Below are 21,415 nucleotides of genomic sequence, written 5' to 3' on the forward strand. Positions count from 1 at the left end.
CTATCTACTATATGTATATATATATATATATATATATATATATATATATATATATATATATATATATATATATATATATATATATATACAAACACACATATATTTATTAATATATATGTGTGCGTGTATGTTATATATATATATATATATAAATATATATATAATCACACATACATACATACATACACACACACACACACACACACACACACACACACACACACACACATATATATATATATATATATATATATATATATATATATATATATATATATATATATATATATATATATATAGTCAGAATTATTCATATATATATATATATATATATATATATATATATATATATATATATATATATATAAATGAAATATTCAAACACTGAGATTTGAAGTTAGATGTCACTACTGTTCATATCATCTCTGGATAAATTCAAAATTTGATGATATCACCAGTAGTAGCATGGGTGGAACGCAGTTATGATAGCTTTAAGGAGCTATGAAATATAAATTTGCACGAAGCGTAATGATGCTTAATGAGCATCTACCTGCTAGAAATAAGAGCCAAGTCTTAAATAATCCACCGTAGCGCACCAATATAACAGAGAAAAACAGTATGCGAGGAAAACAGAAAGAATTAAAACATTTAACAGCACAAATAATATATATATATATATATATATATATATATATATATATATATATATATATGAATAATTCTGACTTTAAATCAACTTGAATCAAACAATAACAATAGTCATTGTTATTCCAGAATAAAGGAATACAGTTAAACACTCATAATTAATGAACAAACTGCGTGCTTCAAACAATTTCCCTCTGGTAAGATAAATCGATTCCTTTTTCTACTATTTCTCTTTAAAGTTCAGTGAAGTATTTAATGTGTTTCACGAATATTATATTAAGAACACATTTCTAGTTTAGTCAATCAAATAGTTTTTTTTCTTGTTTTTTTTTTTTTGGTGTTTTTTTTTTGTCTAGAACAATAACATCAATAAGCCAGGTTCTAATTTAACCTAATAATCTGTATATATATATATATATATATATATATATATATATATATATATATGTGTGTGTGTGTGTGTGTGTGTGTGTGTGTGTGTGTGTGTGTGTGTGTGTGTGTGTGTGTGTTTGTATGTATGTATGTGTATCTATATATATTATAATATGCATAGATAGATAGATAGATACATACATACATACATACATACACACATACATATATGCATACATACATATATACATACATACATACAAACATACATACATACATACATACAAACATATATACATGCATACTTACATACGTACGTACATACATACGTACGTACGTACGTATGTACGTACACACATACAATGTTTCTTCTGAAAGTAATACAAAATAGATATAATTTTCTTATAAATGGTCATTCAAATTGCACATACTCATTTTACTCTTTTACTTGTTTCAGTCATTTGACTGCGGCCATGCTTGAGCATCACCTTTAGTCGAAGAAATCGACCCCAGGACTTATTCTTTGTAAGCCTAGTACTTATTCTATCGGGTCTTTTGCCGCACCGCTAAGTTACGGGGACGTAAACACACCAGCATCGGTTGTCAAGCGATGTTGGGGGACAAACACACACAGATATATATATATATGCGACGGTCTTCTTTCAGTTTCCGTCTACCAAATCCACTCACAAGGCTTTGGTCGAAGCTATAGCAGAAGACACTTGCCCAAGTTGCCACGTAGTGGGACTGAACCTGGAACTATGTGGTTACTCCTGCGCCACATGTCAATAAATTTTTTTTTTTCTTATATTAAAGTATTACATAACTTTAGGCCATCATTTGAACTCAATTCTCGAATCCTCTTTGAAAATATTCAAACGTACACTATCGTACCCACTTCTTCACAGCTGCTATTTTCTCATATGTGCTATCAAATCGGTGTCTTTGAAGGCTGTCTTTACTGGATCGAGCAGTTGTAAATAGGCGTGCACCAGGTCTGTTCTGTGGCTGGAAAGCAACTTACCAGTCCCATTTCCCAATTGCCCAATTTTTGCCGTGCCGTGCAAATCGTCGTCTGCGAACGCTATTCTTCAATCGACCGAGCACGTAGGAATCGAAGTACACCAGATCCTGTCTGTTCTGTGAGTGGGTGGAGGACAACTGCCCACTCCAATTTGGCTATTGCCTAATTTTTGTCAAAGATGTGTGTGGTCACACATTGTTATAATGAATGTCAATCATTTTCAATGTTTAGTCGGTCGCTCTCTCCTAATGGCTTCTCTTAGATTTTTGACTGTTTTAATGCACCGTTTCCCACTTATGATATAGCTATATTCCAGAAAATAAAGGAGAATGAAGCCCTTGTTTTCTCCCAAAACGGTTTCCATGACTTTCCATAACGGTCGCTTGGTCTTAAACTTCTGAGGTCTTGGAGAAGTAGTATGACGCCGTTTCATGAGGTCATAAAGACCATCCCCTGTCATTCGATCAGAAAAAGCAAAATGTGTCTTCATTTGTTTCAAATGCTTCCAGCAGATCAGAGCAGGCTTCCATCTTTTTCTTCAAATTGACTGTCAGCCCGTTTGCACACACTTTCCGACACCCAAAATCTTCCATCATCTTTGTTTTGCATGATGGCAACAGTCCAACTATACAGAAAAATCATGGACTATGACTCGTCTGTCTGCGCGAATTAATTAGTACACTCGGTAGAGATTCGTGTCACAGTTGATGGTCTCCCACTGTGTGGTTTATCTTCAATATTCCTTTTCCCTTCGATAAACTTTTTCTGCGTACATTGTTTTTGTCAAAATTGCCAAATATGTCATCTGCATAATCAACCTGTAACCTGTGTTTGACGGACAGTCTGCACCCCTAAAGCCAGTGCAATGCTCCTATTTCCAGCCCGTTATTTGCCTGCAATGAAGAATAACAGGAAGGAGAATTACTACAGAGGAAGATAACTATGCAATCTGTTTTTTCCCCCATCCTTCTCTCCTTTTTTTCTACCCTCTCTCTCTCTCTTTCACTTTTTCTCTTTCTTTTTGCTCACATGTGATCATCGACCACCTTTCTTTTCCTCACGTGACCATCGTTCTTTTCCTGCACGGACGTTCTAAGCACTGGACGTCTCCTATCTCGCTCTTCTATCGTTTCTATTTTCAAAGAAAATATTTCTCTCTGCGTTCACTATTTTCCCCTCATTCTGGTTTAACGACCCTCCATGTTTGTTTTCGTTCGGTTTCCTTGTATGTCTCCACTGTCCTCTTTTTGTTCCCAACTTTGATCCTACATAAAATCCAAAATTTATTTTGGAAGTTATGGGAGCAACTGTCTTTGCAGACTCATATTGTCGTTGAATGCTCGAAATGAGGAGTAGATAGACAGCTAACAATTGATGAAGAGCCGTTCTCCGTGTTACTTGTCCTGTTTTCCATTTTTTTCTCTCGCTATTTGCGTATTAAACTCATTTGTTTTCGTATTTCATGTTGTTTACTGTTGATGACGTCCTGTATCCATATATGGATATAGAGTATTAAATATATAAGGACTAGCATACTTTCCTGCCTCATGGTAGTCATGGCAGTCATCAAGGTCACGTCTGACAGATGTACATCTGTCAGACGGGTCCTTGATGACTGCCATGGGGCACGGGACCTTGATGACTGCCATGAGGCAGGAAAGTATACTAGTCCTTATATAGTTAATACTCTATATTTAATACTCAATATTTCATATATTCAATACGACATTCAATACTTCATTTCATTTTACTATTTATATTATATATTCCATATTTTATATCCCACATTAATTTTATAAGAATATAAATAAAGGATCTAGTTCAAAACGGGGGCACCAGTTTTCATTTATGTTTTATGTAGTGTTTTTGGTACCGAAAGACTTTCAAACTTCGTATACTTATCTATTTTGTGTTATAGAACAGAAAAAGTTTTTTGTATTCGAAGTTATTTCATGTAAAAAAAATTGTCTTATTTCGATAATTTCAGCCAATCACTGACAAGTATTCAGCTGTTTACAGTTACTCCTTTGACAGTTTAAGTGGTTCCTTTGGCAGTTTAAGCGGTGTAAAGCGTATTTAATTTCCATTACTTCTGACATTTTGCAGAGAGGCAACACACGTGTGTTCGTTTTCCTTCGTTTTATTTTTAATATAATTTCGTTGACATCTGCCTGAACTGTATGTGTACAACATTTGCCCTAACCCTAACCCTTCTCTCAAAAACCAGGCCTTGTGCCTATAATAGAAAGGTTTATTAGCTACTGCCAATATGCTTCAGCCATTTTTTGACAAGGAAATAATAATTTTATCACCGCCAGAATCGTTTGAGAATCGTTTGTTTACGTAGTCAGCACTTACTGTATTCGGCTGAATGGACGTCAGTCATTGGTTGAAATTACAGAAATACGACAACTTTAACATGAAATAAGTTGCAATGTAATAATTTTTCTTAAGAAGACTAAGAGAAAAAGATGTTTTATATGACACATTCTACCAGTGTCCCAAGTCTCAAAGTGTTTCGTTAAGAAAATACTGGCGCCCCCGTTTTGAACTAGATCCTAAATAAAACATAAAAAACAGACAGAGTTGGAACTCTTTTAAATAATATATTCCTCTATACACGATCATACAAAACCCTTTTTTTATATTTATTTTTTATTTTTATTCATATATATATATATTTATATATATATATATATATATATATATATATATATATATATATATATATATATATATATATATATATAAGCAATGTTAATTCTCTAAATGAGGTATTAACAGTAACTGCACGATAAAGTGAAGTATATTGCCACTTAAATGTGGCTGACCCCTAGGGGTGGATGTTACTGTTGCTTTCAGCCCCAGGAGGACATCTCCTCCAGCTGGCTTATCGACACACTTCTGATATATATATTTATTCATATATATATATATATATCATATATATACACACACGCACACACACACACACACACACACACACACACGGGCGCACACACATACACAATATACATATATATACACTAAATATCATACATTATGATACCGAGGTATATGTAATATATTTCTTTAGATTTCAAACTTACATATTATATTCATATGTAATTTAGACTGTTAGCTATAAATCTATATGAGAAAGGAATGAAACTGTAATGTTCATGCCTTTCCCAATAGGATTTATCTGCATAAATGAAAACAATTGGCTTTAACCAGGAGATGAAACTGCTTCTAACTGTTCTTATTAAGAATGCATCTTTCTATACTTAAAACTATTTTGATACCAACCAACTTGAAAATGACCCTGGTTCAATGATACAATCTTTTTTGTTTAAAAGGAACCTAAATGAACCTAAATAAAAGCTCTAGAAAACTCTGGATCTAGTTCGTTTGGTTACCAGCATTTCAAAAATTAAAGTTTATCGAAGATTTTAGATTTTGGCACATTAATGTATCTTTCCAAGCTAAATTGCTGGAGTTATTGAATTTTTTCTAGAAAAGTGCTTTTAAAAAGTTATAGCGGTTTAAAATTTGATCATTTTCACCCAGTCAAGAAACACGATTTCAAAGCTGTCATTTTGTGCGTGACTGCACCACAGAATTACGCACGACATATAACCCCTCATAACTTTTATTAATTTTCGGAGTTTTCAGAAAATTTTTGTGAATTTGAATTCTATACGCATGACTTCATACGATTATGCAAAAAGAGCATTTGTAGTGGAGTGTGATTTAAGGCCTAGGCCTATTTGATTGCTATTTTTATCACGCATGACAACCATCTCAATGACTTCGACTAAAATATTCGATTGATAAACAAGTCCGCTTTTTTTATTACAAAGGGACGTCTCATGCGAGTAGTCAAATCGATAAAAGTGCATCCTTATTCTAGGTACGCCGGTACTACTAAAGCAGAGTGGTCCCGAACGCGCACCCGTGCAGTCGCGCGGCTGCGCTAGCTAGTCGTGAGCGGTCGATCCTAACCCTAACCCTAAACACATGTATTCATTTACACTCGTGCACTCACACATCCGCGCACGCGCACTTTTTGTAGGATCGACCACTCACGACTAGCTAGCGCGGACGCGCGGGTGCGCATTCGGGACCACTCTGCTTTAGTAGTACCAGGTACACCTAGATATCAGTAAATGCAGACTTCATTTCAAATAAAATCATTGTCATCCACAAAATGTTCATATCGCCCACCTGTAAGTAGAAATCGCCCACTGGTGGGCGATATCGCCCACTTTGGGAAGCTATGATCTGGATTATTTTGTCTATATATCGCACCCGACAGTCGTTTACATAACCCGCATGTCAAAGGTTGTATTAAAAAAGCAACCAAACAGCAAGATGGGTGGTCTTAAGTTAGCTTCCACTGAACCGGACAAATTTCCGATTTCGGTTCACTGCTTGCAAGGTAGCAATTCCCCCGATAAGGGCATGGATGTTACAACACTCAGTTCTCCTTCACTTCCCCTGATAAATATGTAGGCCATACTCTTGAAGAAGAGATCGATAATTATCGGTTACTTAGTTTGACGGAATTGTCTGCACTACTGATGTGTTTTGGTCTTACACCGATTATTCACCTTGCTTTCAATTTTTGTTGTCCGATAATTTTACAACTGAGCAATTGAAGAATATTTCAGGTAACTCTACTGTTTACACCAACTACACTATTCATTAATGATAATATGTTGGATTGCGTTATATAACGTATTCATAAACAGTTTATAACAATAACTGTTTACATAATTTCTATTTGTTTACTTACCACAATGATCCTTACTTACGCATTCAAACGTTAGCTTATTTAAAGACATTTAATTTCATGTATGCAATGTAATCCAGATGGATGTGTGTATTTACAAGTACGTTTATTTGTATAAGTGTAACTTTGGATATTATTTTTCTTACAGCACCACGCTCGCTGATTTCTGTTTAATTACTAACACGAATATATGTACCTATAAAATACTTGTTCTCTTGCAACGAAGAGAGAGATTAAGCATTGTTTGTACCCGGTATTTAGTATATCACCTATATATTTATTAAAATTCCTGCCTTTAGCTTATTTAAGTTATTTCCCTTAGCCCGTATTTGTTTATAATAAACCAACTTCTGTTTTATGGTATTTAATTGTACGAGTATGTTCGTAGAAACACATCTTACTCATGTTATGTGCGTACTTATGCAGATACAGTATATATAGATGAGGGTAAATCTTTCAAATGTTGACACAAGGTCAGAAATTTTAGAGAAGGCAGGATTAGATGATTACATCAACTACAGTACTTTATCGACCTCAATGAAAGGAAAAGCAGAGTTAACTTCGGCGGGATCAGAGCAGATGATGTGAAAAAAACCGGTGTCAGCGACGAGATGGCAGAAAGTAGATCGAACATGAAGTATTGCATCTGATATCTTTTTTAGTTGTAGTAGTAGTAGTAGTAGAAGAAGAAGCAGCGGCAGTTGTACTACGCTAAGAAGAAGAAACAGCTTGTCGATTACACTGTGTAACACGATTTTTGTCCTTGAATAGCAACTGTTATTTCCTATTTGTTTACCCCAAGAAAGTATGAAAAATGGCTAATATTACCTTCAATCTTTGTCCTTGTTACATTTAATCAAACCTCAAAAGAATCCCTCTCGACACATGACTATAATGCTCTCCCACTACCCTAGATCATAATCAGAGATGCACATATTGTCAGCCACTGAGGGACCTTTTCAAGTGGTTATAGTCAAGCAACTAACACTCAAATCTGTGATATTGAGCAGAATATTTGCTATAACGATATTTCTGCTTCAGCAACTCTGTGTTGAATCTGTCTGAAATGTAATGGAAAATAGGTCAGTTTCAAAACACATATCTTCAGGTCACAAAAGCAGCTTGTAGGGAATAGTAATTTTCTTTGATTTCTAGGTAGAAACAAGTAGGAAATAACACTGACCAAAAACAAAAAGAAAATGATTTTGTTACATATTAAGATAATTATCTTATGATTAAAATAATTACCTTAATAGTCAGGTTTAGTGGCTGAATGGATAACAGGTTTTGGGATAGGTACAGACTATGCCAAAAGTACTTGGACATTCCTTGATAGTGTTGTGAGGATTTGAACAGGGCCAGTTTTAAGCCAATTAGACAAATTTGTTCAAATTGGGTCTTGTGCCAAGAGAGGTCATTGTGCACACGCTTGAACAGAGGACGCTTTCATGAATTTTTATTAAATCAAGCCCTCAACGTTTTTTTAGTCGAGATAGGCTTACTACATGAAGCATAAAACACCAGTCTTCAGCTTTTGTAGAGTAGAAGGCCCCATAGACAATTCTCTAATTGGGCCCTGCACTTCATAGTGCTGACCCTGGATTTGAACCCTTATTCTAAAGGCAACTGCTTGGGAAAATTTGTAAACTTATTTAATACAACAGTTGTATTCTTAAGAATTATTGAAGGGAATTATATTGTCAGATGGTAGAAAATCATTGTACTCTTTAGTAAATACCCCGGAAGTCAAGCTTTATGTAAAATAAAAATGTTTTTTAAAATAGGTACAAGGCCTAAAACTTGGCAGGCAGTATTTTGTTGATTAAATCCACCCCAGTACTTGACTTGTGCTTTTATTTCATTGATTCCAAAAGGATGAAAGTTAAAGTTGACATTGGCAGGATTTGAACTCAGATGATAACAGCCAGTTGAAGGACCAGTAGTTATGTCCAACTAATCAGCCCATTCATTTTCCTTGTTTGCAAAATTATTATCTTTCAGGTATTAAGTTCTCTTTCTCTTTTGTTTATAGACCAAACATCCATACGTACGTACGTGCATACATACATACATACATACATAAATACTTACATACATATATGTATGTATGTTTGGGCACGCTTATGTTAAAAACCAATTTTAGAATGACTTTTTCTGTCAAAACAATAAAAATAACTGACTAACAAAAAAAAAACCAACCAAGATTCAATCAAATCGAAAAATTAACCCAAATACTTAGCAATCAAAGATGAACCATCCCACTTCCATTGCATGCACACACACACACACACATTCACATACCCCTTTTACATACACACACCTATGTTCACACAGTTGAAACGCTGTTTGATTTATTATTTTCAGCATACAGTTTTCATCATCCCACTACTAAGTATGACATCACCTCTTCCTTTCTTAGTCATCTATCACCCCTTTCTTTCTCATTCATAAACACAAGCGTATTATTATAGTAGATTATCTCGGTAACCATGGGAGCTATGCAAAAAATACAAAGCCCAGCATCATCACCGGATCATTCTACATATCTGTGTAATTTTTCGCACAATTCCACCCAGCCATTTGACCGTGAATCCCAAGACAAGAAAGAATCACCCATGTCAAATTTATATGTATAGATACATACATATATCATCATAACCATCGTTTAACGTCCGCTTTCCATGCTGGCATGGGTTGGACGGTTTGACTGTGGACTAGTGAGCCAGATGGCTGCACCAGGCTCCAATCTGATCTGGCAGAGTTTATACAGCTGGATGCCCTTCCTAATGCTAACCACTCCGAGAGTGTAGTGGGTGCTTTTACGTGCTGCCGGCACGAGGGCCAGTCAGGTGGTACTGGCAATGGCCACACACATATATATATATATATATATATATATATATATATATATATATATATATATATATATATTAGGAAGGGCATCCAGCTGTAGAAACCCAGCCAAATTAGATTGGAGCCTGGTGTTGCCATCCGGTTTCACCAGTCCTCAGTCAAATCGTCCAACCCATGCTAGCATGGAAAGCGGACGTTAAACGATGATGATGATGATGATGATATACATATATATACATACATATATATATATACACATATGTACATATATATATATATATACATACACACACACACACATATATATATATACACACATATATACACACACACATACATATGCACACATATTTATACATATATATACACAAACACACATAATCATTATCATCATTTAATGCCTATTGTCCATGCTGGCATATGTTGGATGGTTTGACCAGAGCTGACAAGCTGGGTAGGGAGGGCTGCACCAGACTCCAGTCTGATTTGGCATGGTTTCTATGACTGGATGCCCTTCTTAATGCCAACCATTTTACAGGGTGTGCTTGATGCTTTTACCTGTCACCACACAGGTGCTTTGATGTGGCTCCATATAGGTACTTTTACATAGCATCACATGAGTGCTTTTACGTGACACTGCATGGGCACTTTTATGTGTCACCACACAGACACTTTTACATGGCACCACCACAAGTGCTTAACACTTCTGCTGCAGGGTACAGGTCTTCTTGAGTACAGCCAGGTACCAGGTATTTCAATCTTTTGTCATCTCACCTGAAAAGTTCAGCTTCCTGAGGTCACTATTCAGTACTTCATCCCATGTCTTCCTGGGTCTCCCACGTCCACATGTTCCATTCACTTTGAGAGATCAGCACTTCTTTATGGAGCTGTTGGCATATATATATATACAGGGTTGTTCAAAAAGAATGAACTGATTTCATTACACAATATTTTAATCAAGAAAAGCAATAGAAAACACCAGTTAAGTCAAAAGTATTTACTCACAATCAACTTTTATTTCTTAGACGCATATCACGATCTACTGAGTTGATCACTTTCATTATTCAATGTTTACAGTCATCGAGGTTAGTGGGTAGCAGATCTTTTACATATCCCCAGAAGAAAAAAAATCACACATGGTGAGGTCTGGGGATTTCACAAACCAAGCAGATATGCATCTGGGAGGAATTCTCTTATCACATTGATGTTGTAAGACAAGAAATAAAAGTTGATTGTGAGTACATACTTGTGACTTAGCTGGAATTTTCTATTGCTATTCCTTATTAAAATATTGCGTAATGAAATTGGTTCATTCTTTTTGAATAACCCTGTGTGTGTGTGTATATATATATATATATATATATAAAGCCATCTGGGTATCATTCTTAATGCAGATACATCATGAAAGGCAAATTATCTACAATATTTGTCTGGGGATAATATCCTGTTTGTACATATTGCATTTAAAAACACAAACTATATCAGTAACAGATGAGAATTATACAGCAGTGTTGGTGAAAATGCTAGGATGTACATTTCTGTCCATTGGGCTTTGTCAGTAATATACACTCCATAAAATTCAATGATTTTTTTGTTCTTGCTTTACATTCATAACTTTATAAAAACATGAAACTTCCTTCCTGGTTGCAATCCACTAGTCTGTCTGTGAATTAATGTGATTCCTAGATTCTCTGTTGATTGACAAACATGAACAGTCTAAATTCTCACAATTATGTCTTTGTAAATGGAATGTGGCTACATTTCTTGGTTATAATCTCTTAATGGTTAAATCTACATATGTAGAGTAACAACATTCTTGGTATATATAATTTATTTTTAATAGATTTTTAGCTTTATATCATTGATTTAAACTTAGTTGATTAAGGTGTGGTCTATTTTTTTTTTTACCATGTTGACCAAGAATGTTTGAATTTCTGTTGATTTAATATAAAAAAGATACCAATTGTAATTGTTTTTATCCTCATACTAGTGTTTTTTACTGATTATCTCACTTTCTAATTCTAGTCAACAAAATGATGCAAGGTTTGGTGCCGAAGTGTCTTCGATTTCTCAGAGGTCTAAATCGAGAGCTACAACTGAAGACAACCCGTAGCAATATTTGTACAAAAATAGATGATGTTCTAGATATGAATTATATTCCAAGGAAAGCTGTGCTCTATGTCCCTGGAAGTGACATTAAAAAGCTCAACAAAATCCCTTCTCTTAAAGCTGACTGTATTGTATTGGACTGTGAAGATGGAGTGGCTTATAATAAGAAGGTAAATTGCATTGGCTAATATACATCATCATCATTTACATTTACTTTCTAATGCTACAATATCTCAGTTTTGACATATTTTCTATGGTTGGATATCCTTCCAAATACTAGCCATGTCACAGAATGCACTCGATGCTTCTCCTATCTTTGTAATGATTTACAATTATGTTGCTATGGCAATCAATAGATATGATGTCTTCTTGCATTACATGATTGATTACTCAATTGACTAACCAGTACTATATATATTACAACCATGTTTGAAATTAATCATAATAAATTAACAGATCATTGACTATCTCTCATTTTGTATATTATTCAAAGGAAGAAGCCCGGGTGAATATTTCCAAGATGTTGGGTGAAATTGATTTTGGTAAAGCTGATTGCACTGTACGTATAAATTCCATCAGTACCGGAATGACTGAAAAAGATCTTCGGCAGATCCTTACTGCCTCCCGTCTCCCTCAGACATTACTTCTACCGAAAGTTGACTATGTCCAAGAAATTGAAGAAGTAAAGTACATTCGTATACTCCATCCATTCTATTATTGTTGTTTTTGTTTCTAGTTTTGTATTCTTTGTCATTTCTTGAAGATTGAAACAAAATTACTGAATATTTTACTGTAATTCCCATCAAAGTAGGATTCTTGCAGTATTCCTTCCATAGACATGAACATCACTCTCACCTATTTCTTCTCTACCCTATTGGACAAAAGCTTTTGTATAGATTTTATATTGCATTGACAGAATCGTTAATATACCGGACAACATTTTAGCAACATTTTGTCTGGCTTTATGTTCTGAGTTCAAATTCCAATGAAGTTGACTTTGTCTTTCATCCTTTAAAAACTGGCAGAATTATTAGCATGCCAGGCACAATGTTTAGTGACACTTCATTCATCTTTAGTGGTTGGCATTAGGAAGGGCATCCAACTATCGCAACCATGCCAAATCAGATTGGAACCTGGTGCAGCTCCCCAGCTTATCAGTTTTCAGTCAAACTGTCCAACCCATGCCAGCATGGAAAACAGACGTTACATGCCGATGATGATGATGAGCACTAATATAAGTACAAGGCCACAAACATGTGGAGCTGGGGTAATTAGATCAACCTCTTGAGTGATACTTTTATTGACCTCAAGCTGTATTTGAATTATAACCTATAACTAAACAATTAAACATCACAAAACAATTTGTCCAGTGCTCTACCTATTTTCTCAATCACTACCTTAGTGATGAATATCTATTTAATCCTTAAGAAATTAAGATATTAACATCTTAATAATACTTTGTGATTACTTTTTTTTTTTTACAATATCATCTTTTTCTTCTATTTTAAGTTCACATCATTATTTGAAGAAATATGTATTCAGTACAAGATAACGTCATGGAAACCAGCCTTAATCACATCTGTAGAGACTAGTATTGGTCTGTTAAATCTTCAAGCTATCCTACAAAGATTCACAGAATTGTCTCAAACAGGGTGTCATTATTATCTAGATGGAGTATTGTTTGGATCAGATGATTTCTGTGCTGATATAGGTGAGTGATTTGCTATATTGATATCAGCTGCTGCTGTGGTTGTTTTTGTTGTTGTTATTTAACATAAAATCAGCTCTGGTCTGGTAGACTTTGATTTGTAATTGAAAGCATTCAAAATGTAACCATCATATTTTGCTTGTCTTTTTCACTAATAGTATGTTTAGGACCAGATTATCTAAACCAATTTCTTAGATCTGCAAATTGGCAAAGCTGTTAGAGTGGCTCATAGTATCTGTTCCAATTCTATGCACTCTGAGTTCACCCATCAATGTCAACTTCACTTTTCATTCTTTCCAGGCCCATAAGAAAAAGTACCAATCTAGGGTAGTCAAATGAAATAATTACTGAAGCATTGGAAGAGCTGCTTCATAGACACTGGTGTTAAGCTGTGTCAGTCATTGTGAAATACCAATTTTTTGGACAATACTGGTTGGATACAATTTTGTTATGTTGTAAGAATTGCATGCACAGGCAACTTGCACAAAATAACCTCTTCCCATATAGATGCAGATATATGATCAACTCTGGCCAACAGAAGCCATGTAGAACTAATATCTCCTTCCTTTTTAAAAATGGTAGTGTATGACTTGAAAGGTATTTAGTTACTATTTATATCATGGAGTCTTTTTTTATGGTAAAAAATTGAAGTTTGCTAAGTTACTTAGATACTGGCCTGCTTGCTGAAAAAGTAGTAATTTCTATAATATTAGTTGTTTAATCCAAAGTTCACCTTGCTTATGTAGACTGATGATTAAAGATATTTTAGTCATGAACATCTTGTCATTTTTATCTAGAATTACATTATCCAATATATCCTTTGTTTTAAGACTGTAAAGTATATGAGAGATCCTTGGCAGCTATTTCTAGCAGGTCAAGTGACTATACAAAGATGTTATCATTTCCCCTTCTATAATACTAGCAGTGCTGCCCTTCAACTTATTTTTAGATAGTAGGGTATATATTAAGAAGATTTGGTTACTACTCCTAACAGCTTGAATAACTGCATAAAATCTCCTCAAATTTTAGAAATCTATGTTTTACTAATGATATTACAAAAAGACAATGTGAAAGAAATTTGAACTCTAAACTGTTGCTGACACTTATTGTTAAACTTTATATTGGTAGGTGCTACCAGAAGTCGAGAAGGGAGTGAATTGTTGTATGCTCGACAGAAGATAGTTGCTACAGCAAAAGCCTTCCGCCTTCAAGTTATTGATATGGTTGATATTAACTTCAAAGGTAAGTCTTCTAGAAGCTTCTTGACCATTTCTACTTACTCATGTGTTAATGATTCCGTGTTTAAGTGTAGATTACTTCCACTAGTAGTATTATCTTGACACACAATTGGTCTCTTGTATTTGAAAATATTAGTGACTAATCCAGATGGATATAGAATGAGAGGTAGGCCTAAGAACTCGTGGCATAGATCAACAGAAAAGGAACTAGAGAAAGGGGGACATTCATGGCAGAGTATAAGTACAGAAGCGAGAAATTATGCAACATGGAATTCAATTATAAGTGGCCTATACTCCTCGTTGGTGGATTAAAGGCAAGAAAGAAGAAAAAAAAAAAGAAGTGACTAAAGTAACCTCTTGCATTTGGAAATATTAACATTAGCAAAGTCTTTGCTATATCTGACAGGAGACTCTTCTAGAAAGCTTTTTGATCATAAAAATCCTCACCCACCAAAAATTACTTGAATTAAATTTCATGTTGAAGGAACTGTTATGACTATTTGTTCTATCATATGGGCACATTTATTGCACTCATTTTCTTCTTTTTCTACATTTATAATCAATCTAATTACTGCTATCTCTATAAAAACACACATTCTTCAGCAGATGACAACTACCACACTTACGTCACAAAAATCTCATTTACAGGCAGCCTTACTGATCTTAGAATTCATGTATATCACATTGGTCAAACCATGTAGAAAAATTACCAGTGATCTTCAGCACTTTATACACTGGATCTTGACACTCTAGCTTCAACTCAACAGTAACTAAATGTGAAACCATGCGTATCCCTAAAAAGTAAATTCACCGCACTGAATCTTCATTACTAACATAAAAAATACAAATACTTTGTACTTCCTACAAAGTGTATACTTTTTTTGTATTTCTAATAACTTTGCATGATGATTTCTGAATTTTTACATAAATAAAAACACATCACAAAATTGTTTTAGCCATTCATATGATGAGGTCCTGGATTAGATCTTACTATTTGGCATTCTGTGCAAGTATCTTTATTGTACTCTCAGGTCAAGCCAAGTTTTTTTAAGTGAAACTGAATAGATAGAAATTGTGTGGAAGCCCTTCAAATTTACTGCCCTTGTAATTCAAAGTGCTAACATTGTCACACTGTGTTACACTGATTTGGCTTGGGAATTATGTTAAGGGTACAGAAGTCTGTAGAATACACAACCACTTTATATATATATATATATATATATATATATATATATATATATATATATATATATATATATACACATATATATATCTCACACTGCACCACTGTATCAACTAGACTATCGGATGTTGTTATACACCACTGGTCACAATGCACTTCTTCACATTGTTGTAGCTTTCAAAGGATGTGACCCTGCTGGTTAAGCAAGCAGGCCACCATTCCCTCTGAATGGAATGTCAATCCATTGCAGGCTTACCTATTTATAGATGAGTTGACTAGAGCAACATCAAATGAAGTGTCTTGGTCAAGAATACAAAACATTGCTCAGTCCAGAAATTGAACTACAATCTTGTGATCATAAGTGCAACATACTTTAACCAATCTCTCTGGCTGGGTAATCATGTACCTCCTCTATAGCAAGACACCTTCTGGCTGAGTAACCGTGTACCTCCTCTATAGCAAGATACCTGTTTCTGGTTCTCTGTCCCTCTCTTTCACACTCTAACCTTTCATCAACACCTGCGCCCACTCTCCTTTCAAAGGATCTTTGTCTTGCAAGTTACTTAGTGACCCTGCTGGTGTCGCTTAAAAGGCATCTAGTCCACACTGTAAAGTGGTTGGCATTTGGAAGGGCATCCGGCTGTAGAGACCATGCCTGTGCTGGTGTCACATAAAAAGCACTTAGCCAACTCTGCAGAGAGGCTGGTGCTAGGAAGGGCATCCAGCTGTAAAAAAAAAAACATACCAAAACAGACACAGAAGTATGGTGCAGTCTTCTGCCTGGCCAGCTCCTGTCAAACTGTCCAATCCATGCCAGCATGGAAGGAGAACATTAAACAATGATGATCACACACATACACAATCATTCCCTTTACTGTGCTTCAACAGGTTGGACAGAATTTGTTGACACAGATCTTCGTCATATGCCCTTCCTGTCACCTTATTTAAATATATATATATATATATATATATATATATATGTATGTATGTATATTCATCTTACATGTTTTTCCCTTGCTTCCATGAGTTATTTATTTTGAGACAGTATTTTACAGCCAGATGCTCTTTGTTACCAATCCTTACCTGTTTTACAAGGGATTCATATATATATAGAGAGAGAAAGATACAAAATAACACGGAACATGCCCAAGTTTCAGCACACTGGAATCAAACTCAAAACCACATAGTTGCAAAGTAAACTTTGTATATATATATGTGTATATAGATATATGTATGTATATATATATATATGTATATATACATGTATATGTATATATGTACATCTTAACCACACAGCCGTGCCTACTTATTTCAGCTAAAACTACAGTTCAATAACAACTTACCATAAAGTGATTAAAAACAGATAAGTTCTCTGTTTACTGCAAATTTCTCTCAGATTTTTTTCCGCAACTTCTCATCTTCATCTTTCTAGACTTAGATTCACTGAAGATACTCTGTGAGGAAGGTGCCAGAATGGGATTTACTGGGAAGCAAGTTATTCATCCTTCACAGATACCAATAGTCCAAGCAGCTTTTAATCCCTCACCAGAGAAAGTAGCATGGGCTGCAGAGCTCATTAAACAGTTTGAAGAACATCAAATCCAGGGGAAGGTTGGTTTGTTTACATTATATTGTGAGTTTTATCCATTTATCCATGCTTGCATCAATTAAGATGGGTTATATTATAGTCAAGCATTCTCACTAGAACAAACAGATATTCTAAAATGGCTGGAAAAATTTGAAGGTTTGCAGTGGTACAATGGTGGGACGTCTGCCGTGTTTACAGATGTGGTTTCGTCTCATGGGCAACCTTCGACTTTTCCCATTCAAGGGATTTTTTAATCCAATATTTACATGCTATTATTTATGAGCTCCACGTTAAAAACAATTTACTTCTACTGATCATTTTGAAGTCTCTGAATTGAATATACTTTGCTGAAGAGATTTAATAGTATCAAAACATGTTCGTTGCTTTTACCACTTTGTTTTAAAGACAATATCCACTTCTAATTGCATTGTCTTTATTTTTCCAAAATTTTGAATTAGCTGCTACTGGAGTTATCTCCCGTGCTTAACTTTATACATACATACACACACACACACATATATTTATATCTAATATAGGATAAAATTTTCAAAAAATTTTATCAGTGGCCAGCATATTAAAAATTACTCTTTAAGGTGAAAATTATAAACAACTTATAAATAGAATTGACGATTTAAAGTCTATTCTCAGCATAGAAATTTTCTTTTCTTTTGCCCTTAACGTCCGTCTTCCACACTGGCATGGGTTGAACAGTTTGCTGGCAAGCTGAAGATTCCAGTCTGATTGAGCTTGGTTTTTATGGCTTGATGCCCTTCCTAATGCCTACCACTTTAGTGTGTGTTGGGTGCTTTTTAACGTGGCACCAGCACAAAGGCTTTTATGTGACGCTAGCTTGAGTGTTTTTATATGGCACCAGCCCTTGACTCTAGCAAACCAATCTTCTTCACCAGGGGAAGCAGCCAGCCTTAACACTTCTGCTGTGGGGAACAGGATAATGACGATGAGCTTCTTTCAGTTTCCATCTATGAAATGCACACTCACTTAAAATACTATTGGTTATTTTTGTGTCCCAACATGTCCTTTCCAAGCCCCAACAAACAACATATGTATTGCTTTGTGAACAAATTAAATAAAAGAAGAAACATAGAATATTTATTATAGACTAAGGGTCAACATTAGTATTAGAATTACGGTTGTTACATTAAAAAAAATGAATTAAACAAACTTTCACATCACTTGAAGACTTGTGTAGATGTAAAAATAACCAATATCCTTACAGTTCTGAATAGAGAAACTCATTACTTCAGTAGAAACATATTTTATTTAATATATATCATCATCATCATCGTTTAACGTCCGCTTTCCATGCTAGCATGGGTTGGACGATTTGACTGAGGACTGGTGCAACCGGATGGCTACACCAGGCTCCAATCTAATTTGGCAGAGTTTCTACAGCTGGATGCCCTTCCTAACGCCAACCACTCAGAGAGTGTAGTGGGTGCTTTTACATGTCACCCGCACGAAATGGTGTCTTTTATGTGCCACCCGCACAAGAGCCAGTCCAGGGGCACTGGCAACGATCTCGCTCGAAAACCCTACAAGACCAGTCAGGCGGTACTGGCAACGGTCACACTCAGGATGGTACATCTTATGTGCCACCCGCACAAGAGCCAGTCCAGGGGCATTGGCAACGATCTCACTTGGCTTGCCGGGTCTTCTCACGCACAGCACATTTCCAAAGGTCTCGGTCAGTAGTCATCGCCTCGGTGAGGCCCAATGTTCAAAGGTCTTGCCTCACCACCTCAGCCCAGGTCTTCCTGGGCCTACCTCTTCCACGGGTTCCCTCAACTGTTAGGGAGTGGCACTTTTTCACGCAGCTATCCTCATTCACTCTCACCACATGTCCAAACCAGTGCAATCGTCTCTCTTGCACACCACTACTGACGCTTCTTATGTTCAGCTTTTCTCTGAAGATACTTACACTCTGACGGGTATGCACATTTACATTACACATCCAGCGGAGCATACTGGCTTCATTCCTTGCGAGTTTGTCCTCAGCAGTCACAGCCCATGTTTCACTGCCATGTAGCATGGCTGTATATATATATATATATGTGTGTCTGTGTTTGTCCCCCCAACATCTCTTGACAACCGATGCTGGTGTGTTTACGTCCCCATAACTTAGCGGTTCGGCAAAAGAGACCAATAGAATAAGTACCGGGGTCGATTTGCTCGACTAAAGGCAGTGCTCCAGCATGGCCACAGTCAAATGACTGAAACGAGTAAAAGAGTATACAAGGATGGAATCCAATATTAAACAATTATGATTTCAGTGGAATTTCAACAAACCTTAACTGCTCCCGCATAATGTCCAATCTTATGGCCTCCTCTTTCTGTTTTTTTTTTCCACATCCTTCTGAAGCTTTAAAGCTAATCCCAGATTTTGTGACCGACGTTTCTCCTGTGCTTTGGGGCCCTTTTTTCTCCAGCGTGAATTCTTCTGTCGTTTCTCCTGAAGTTTGTTGGAAATTTTCATTTTCCTTTCAACTGTTAATGTATGTATATATATATATATATATATATAAAAAATTACTCTTTTACTTATATATATATTAAACCTATTGTTTGAAAAACAATTTTATATTAATAAAATTATATTTGATAACTACTTATACTAATTTCTCCTAAAAACTGAAAACTTTTGTTTTATACACCACAAAAATATACACTACAATTTGCATACATATATATATATATATATGCTTATGGAAGGAGGATGTTGTTGATGATACTTGACTGAAACTTTTAAATTCATCATTGGTTCTATTTCTAATTCCTTTACTTTTTCTTCTTTCTTGCAGGGGGCCTTCACATATCACGGCCAGATGATCGACATGCCTTTGTTATTACAAGCCAAGAATATTGTCAAAATGGCAAATTAACACTGACATTCACAAAAACAAAAATTATTTTTTTACTATTTATTTTTTTCTTGTTGATTAATATTGTTGTTTTAGCAACTGTGAGGAATAAATTGTTTTAATTGTAAACTCTTACTTTTTATTCAGTTTTAAAATCCATTGTATTTGTTGTTTAGACCCTGGTCTGATTTATAGCATTCCAGCCATGACTATCCCATTTTTTTTTTCTCATATAACATTATTTTAAAACATTATCCATTTTCAAAAGCAGTTTAGTTGTAATTTGAGAAAGATCTAGCTGCTATTCTTTAGTACTTCGAGTAGCTACTAAGAAGCTACATCTTTGATGCATTTGCTTGTTTTTTTTTTCTTTTGTTAGTCCTCAGAAATTTCAAATAAAAAAAACAAATTAAAGTAATTATTTCATTCTTGGAATATCCACAAGGAGAGAGCACCTCTCTGTTGAGAAACTCATTATTCAAACGATTGATGCTAAACTTAAGGCAAGTTCTTTTTACCTTTAGTTACCAATCTCCCCACCACCACCATCATTGTTATCATCATCAGTGTTTAAATACTTTCTTTGTGCCTTTGTTCATGTCAACAATTACCTGCCTAAAGCAATTTTTTACTATGTTTTGTTCATTCCTATCGTTTGACCATAAAATTTATTAATACCTACATCACACAACTGTGTGGGTTTCTTTTTTTTTTTTCATCAAAATGTTAGGAGCCTCAGATTTTCTTAAGATGAGTATCTATTGAAACATTTTGCAGCAATTAATGTATCAGTAGTGTTTCATAAAGAAAGTCTGAACATCATATTTGTGAATTTAGATAAGATGACACTTGTCTTTGTTAATTGGTATGAATTTTTATTTTGGAATACCAAATATAGTCAAAGTTTTGCTTTGTTGACAGTTATACTTAAGGTATCTTTACATTTCTAGGTGTGAAACATAGGTAATGAACATGGAAAAGCAGAACAGAAATGAGAATGATTTTCTAGCTAAGTGAAGTATCTCTGCAAGAGGAAAACAAA

At 35.0% G+C, this 21,415-nt stretch overlaps 1 protein-coding gene across 3 annotated transcripts; it reads left to right on the plus strand.

The window, feature by feature from the left end:
* The first annotated feature begins 6,369 nt into the window (after window positions 1-6,369).
* On the plus strand, window positions 6,370-20,502 carry LOC106879387 (citramalyl-CoA lyase, mitochondrial). Of its 3 annotated transcripts, XM_014928917.3 has the most exons (8): window positions 6,585-6,693; window positions 8,690-8,816; window positions 11,694-11,947; window positions 12,271-12,459; window positions 13,287-13,488; window positions 14,614-14,727; window positions 17,339-17,517; window positions 20,314-20,502. In XM_014928917.3, the coding sequence occupies exons 3-8, from the start codon at window positions 11,702-11,704 to the stop codon at window positions 20,392-20,394; spliced, it is 1,011 nt and encodes a 336-aa protein (XP_014784403.2). In that variant the 5' UTR covers window positions 6,585-6,693; window positions 8,690-8,816; window positions 11,694-11,701; the 3' UTR covers window positions 20,395-20,502. The 3 variants fall into 3 exon arrangements, with proteins under 3 accessions (XP_089203730.1, XP_014784402.2, XP_014784403.2); XM_014928916.3 differs by lacking the exon at window positions 8,690-8,816 and having other exon boundaries at window positions 6,555-6,693; XM_089347604.1 differs by lacking the exons at window positions 8,690-8,816; window positions 17,339-17,517 and having other exon boundaries at window positions 6,370-6,693.
* The last annotated feature ends 913 nt before the right edge of the window (window positions 20,503-21,415 follow it).

This window comes from Octopus bimaculoides, chromosome 2 (genome assembly GCF_046866305.1).
Source record: "Octopus bimaculoides isolate indiv1 chromosome 2, ASM4686630v1, whole genome shotgun sequence".
Lineage (NCBI taxonomy): Eukaryota > Metazoa > Mollusca > Cephalopoda > Octopoda > Octopodidae > Octopus > Octopus bimaculoides.

Excerpts from the sequence above, each read along its gene's own strand:
- LOC106879387 (XM_014928916.3), top strand. The coding sequence starts at position 11,702 with ATGATGCAAGGTTTGGTGCCGAAGTGTCTTCGATTTCTCAGAGGTCTA. Across the intron at positions 11,948-12,270 it reads GAGTGGCTTATAATAAGAAG|GAAGAAGCCCGGGTGAATAT; the intron begins GTAAATTGCATT and ends TATTATTCAAAG. Across the intron at positions 17,518-20,313 it reads AACATCAAATCCAGGGGAAG|GGGGCCTTCACATATCACGG; the intron begins GTTGGTTTGTTT and ends TCTTTCTTGCAG.